At 39.6% G+C, this 4,551-nt stretch overlaps 1 protein-coding gene across 1 annotated transcript in view; it reads left to right on the forward strand.

Moving 5' to 3' along the window:
- LOC107297953 (rho guanine nucleotide exchange factor 40-like) overlaps positions 1-4,551 on the forward strand; it is a 70,481-nt gene that overhangs the window by 16,718 nt on the left and 49,212 nt on the right. Inside the window, exon 6 of the mRNA XM_029286420.1 lies at positions 3,559-3,740. Coding sequence (XP_029142253.1) covers positions 3,559-3,740 — 182 coding nt within the window. The remainder of the gene's footprint in view (positions 1-3,558; positions 3,741-4,551) is intronic.

The following is a 4,551-nucleotide window of genomic DNA, read 5'->3' on the forward strand; positions in this document are numbered from 1 at the left end:
CCTCAAGACGTGGTTGTTCCAGCTAGCGGGACTGGCCTAAGGGATTTTAAAGGGGTTTTAATTACTTTTAATCTGACATATTTAAATATTTCTTTTTAATCAAATTTTAATTAGGTATAATATGTATAATATGTTAGTATTTTATTCAATTGTCAGCCGCCCTGAGTCCGCAAGGAGAAGGGCGGGATATAAATGTAATAAATAAATAAATAAATAAATAAATAAATAAATTGGAGGAAGGAACCTTTGGATATAATTCTTGGATTCCCCTGTGAATGTATTTTTTTTTTGCTCCTGTGAAATACTGCAGTCATTTGAAAAGAGTTGATGCATACTGTTTATGTAGTTTACAAACAAACAACCTGTTGCCTTTCAGTTGTTTTAGAGTTTAGTTCCCATTTGTCGTAACCTATATGTTCAGTTGCAAAAGGATTGTGGGTAGTTGCTTCTTCCAGCATAGGGTAATTTCAGCACAAACCAAAGGAAAAGGGATAGCATGGAACTTTAGTGGCACTTGGAACTATTGAGGTATTATTAAAACTGTAAAATTCATCACACAAGCAGAAGAGAGCTATCCTACTCCTCCATAATTCACAGCTCTGATAATCAGATTAGAAATGACATCTGTGTACATATCTCAAAGGTGCTTTTTCAAAAGGCAACTGGACTGGTTTTTTTCCCTTCAGGAAGACATTTCATTTGTCATCCAAGAAGTTTCTTCAGTTCTGACTGAATGGTGGAGAATGGATTTATATTCCTTGCAGTCATCTGGTCATAAGTACTTTTTCTGAAAGTTGTTGAGGCCACTTGGAGGTTTATCTGTGCCCCAAGTGGTCTCAGTGACTCTCAGAAAAAGTGCTAACAACCAGATGACTGCACGGAATATAAATTCTTCCATTCTCCAACATTCAGTCAGAACTAAAGAAGCTTCTTGGATGAGAAGTGAAACATCTTCCTCAAGGGGAAAAAATAGCCCAGTTGCCTTTTGAAAAAGCACCTTTGAGACCTGGATGACTGAGAATCTCCACAGACATCTGTATATAATCTAGAGATAATTGTATTCAGTTGCAGACGTGCTGATTTGCTTGCAAGCCTGAAATTGTACAAAGTTTAGGCTTCGGTAGTGCCAAAGCACATATACCTGTAAGTGTGAAGTTTTTTCACAGTGCAGATATCTATCATTATTTGTCATCAGAAACCCAACCTGTGGGGAGGGTAGTGAACTTTTCTGCTACTTATTCCATAAGTTTTAGATTGATTTCAAACTCACACTATACTTCTGAATGCCAGATTAACCCATAAAATCATGAACCATGAAACATGCTAGGCTGCTTAGCTATGAGACTTTGCCCAGGTTAACATTAATTAAACTTTTTAAAAGATAAAGATGCCCTTGAGTTAAGGTTGATTTGTGGTGACTACATGAACACATGACAGTTTTCTTGCCAATACTATAGAAATGTTTTTGCTTTCTGCATGTTTCCTACTTCCTTGTCTTATCTACAAGCCTGCAATTCCCACCCATATATTAAGATATGTAAAGTGCATCTGCTAGGTTTTTATGTAACTTGGTTAAGAGTTCATACATCATCATAAGTAGCTGAACTGAGGATTTATTACATTTATCTAATTGGTTTCTATTGAGATGAGGTCTATATGTCAACAGAAGGTGAAGCTGATGTCAACTGTGGTGGAATGTCCTTTCCTGTCTTTCTTGCAATGAAGAAAAAAATGGCTGTTGTTAAACCAATGCTTTTAGAAAGTTTATGAGATTAAACCAAGGACACATGTAGATCTGAAGGGAGAGGGAAAAAAGAAGAAATGAAATGTCCTGTCAACAACCTTAATTTTAATCAAATGATCATGATATGACCCCCTTGCAATCCAATTACAAATGACAAGAATAGCATATAAACAACACTTGCAAGGAATGTTGCCAGATAACCGCTCTTTCCTTTCTCAACCCTACACAAACACGTCTATAAACAGATTTGTCTTTTAGTCATTGAATCTGCTGACGTGGGATGATGGAAGCTAATCCATCATAATGGAAAAACACCATTTGGGATAAAACAGCAATCTTATGGAAGTTAATGGGAAGATGTCCCCCATCTTATCCTCACCCCGTAACCTATCGTCCCACAAAAATTTGGAAACAAAACTTTATATTGTGCTAATTTAGCATAAAATGGGATTCTGATTCAGGGTATTTCTGTCTTCCAGCAAGTCCCCTTATCCCCGATTCTTCAGGGGAGCCTGTTCCTCAACTTCTCCTGAAACTTTTAGGATTCACAATTGGCTACAGGTGGAAGGAGAAAATGGGGAAAGTTTCCTCTGTAAATGACCTTATGTTAACTTCTCCCAGACTCCAAATTTATGTGTTTTATATTTGCTGCAACATGATACGTTATAGGGAATGGAATACTGGATCTGTGGGGGAATGTTACAGTTTTTTTCCAGCAACATACCAATTGGAAGATGAAGCAGTTGTTGTTTTTAATGGAGAAAATGAGCTCAGATGTTCTTCCTGTAGAACACACACGCACACATATGCAGACACAATTTATTTTGGTCTGATAGGTTGCTGTAGCTTATGAACTCCAGTGGTCTGTCCTCAGATCTGTCTTCCACATCTGCTTTGTATCTGCGTAAATAAAAGTTCAAGCCTCTTTTTCTTTTTGAAAGTAATTGCATTTCAGCTTTCCATATGCTTATAAAATACTGGTAGTATTGACTTTGTAAGGAGACCAGGGGTTTATATTGTTCACATAATATATGCTTAATGCATACTTTTAAGCAGTGCTTTTTTTTCTTAAAAAAAAAGGTGCCGGAACTCACACATGTCAATACAATCCGGCTTGCCTACCCTACAAAGTTCCATCCAAAAAAGGTGCCGGAACTCCGTTCTGGGCGTTCTATGAGAAAAAAGCCCTGCTTTTAAGACAGACTTATAGTAGTCATGAGGCTGGGAATTATAGTCCATTAATGTCAGAATATCATGGGTTATTCACACTGCCCATATTCCATACCACAGAACTTGAAGTCACTCTGTTTCACTTTTCTAGGCAAGGCAGGGGAAAATAAATCAAGGGAAATGTTAATTTATGAAAATTATAAATTGCTCAAGTGGAATTTTTTTTTAATTTGGAGAGTTCAACCATGTTATTAATAAAATATGATAGATAATGCATTACACTTTTTATAAGGCGGTGACCCAAGTCATATAAAGCAAACACCCACGTGGTGCTGTTCCATTTGGTGTGCAATTCTGTTTGTGGTTTGCAGCAATCTGATGAAATTGCAGATGCACCCAGCAAAGACATGTTTCTGGAGAATTAGGAAAACTACTACAAATGGTATAAATCTTATAAAGCACTAGAGATCATAATTCACCAAGTGTGGTTGGTAGAAAGTTGGTTTTGTCCAAGCACCCTTTTGTTGCAAATTCTGAATGTCGGACTGGTTATGTGAATGGCTGCTGAATTCAGACTGTTTTGGCCCTATCTATGAGGTTTGGTAGCTGAGAAGCCAGCTCAAATTTTTTATTTATTGGAGTAGATGCCAGAAGCATTGCAAAGTGGAATAAGTTATATTTTCCTTCTGTTTCTCTCCACACCAGGAGGAATAGACAAGGCTGGCCATTCCTTGCTGACCATAGTGCCCCAGCCTCTTCAGGATGAGTTGCCTCCAGGACAAGAGGATCTGGTTAATACCTTAAGATATATGCACTCACTTCTCAGGTAACCTATTATTTAGACAAAATGAGATAACAGCCTCAAGGAACAATTGCTGGGATGCTGCTGTCAGTCTTCATCCAGAACTGCTCCTCCTGAGTTGTAGTGATGGTGGCTATATTGCAGTCTGGCTTCATTACCTTCTCTTGTCATCATTACCTATGTCAGTGTTTAGAGACGAAAGTAGTTCAAACCACACATATCACTGACAAGATGCTCACAATATACTTTGATCTGCTTCTGCTATGTTCTAGCATTTGCCAAGCCAGAGGTGATAGCGTGGTAAATGATCAATGCTCAGATATATAGAGTAAGAGGATGCTGCTGTATGTACCTAGTTGCTTGTCTTAAGGCTTTTAACTCTAACTTGTAACTAAGAGATATACGTAGCTCCCTGCTTTGTCAGAATGATGTTTGTCCCTTGTCTCAGGCAGCAAAGTTGACGCCAGTTGCGCCCCTTTCTGGATCGGGACGCCCTATGCACGGTCACTCAAGCCCTCGTTGTTTCCCGCCTGGACTATTGCAATGCTCTCTACATGGGGCTCCCCTTGAGGTGCACCTGGAGGCTCCAGCTAGTTCAGAATGCGGCTGCGTGGGGGATTTTGGGGGCCTCTAGAAGCTCCCATGTAACACCTCTCCTGCGCGAGCTGCACTGGCTGCCGGTGGCCTTCCGGGTGCGCTTCAAGGTGTTAGTAACAACTTTTAAAGCGCTCCATGGCAATGGACCTAGGTATTTGCAAGACCGCCTCCTACCAAATATCTCCCTTCGACCAGTCCGCTCCCACAGAGAGGGCCTCCTTAGGGTACCGTCGGCCAG

Source organism: Protobothrops mucrosquamatus, unplaced genomic scaffold (assembly GCF_001527695.2).
Source record: "Protobothrops mucrosquamatus isolate PMUCROS unplaced genomic scaffold, P.Mucros_1.0 scaffold3611, whole genome shotgun sequence".
Taxonomy (NCBI): Eukaryota; Metazoa; Chordata; class Lepidosauria; order Squamata; family Viperidae; genus Protobothrops; species Protobothrops mucrosquamatus.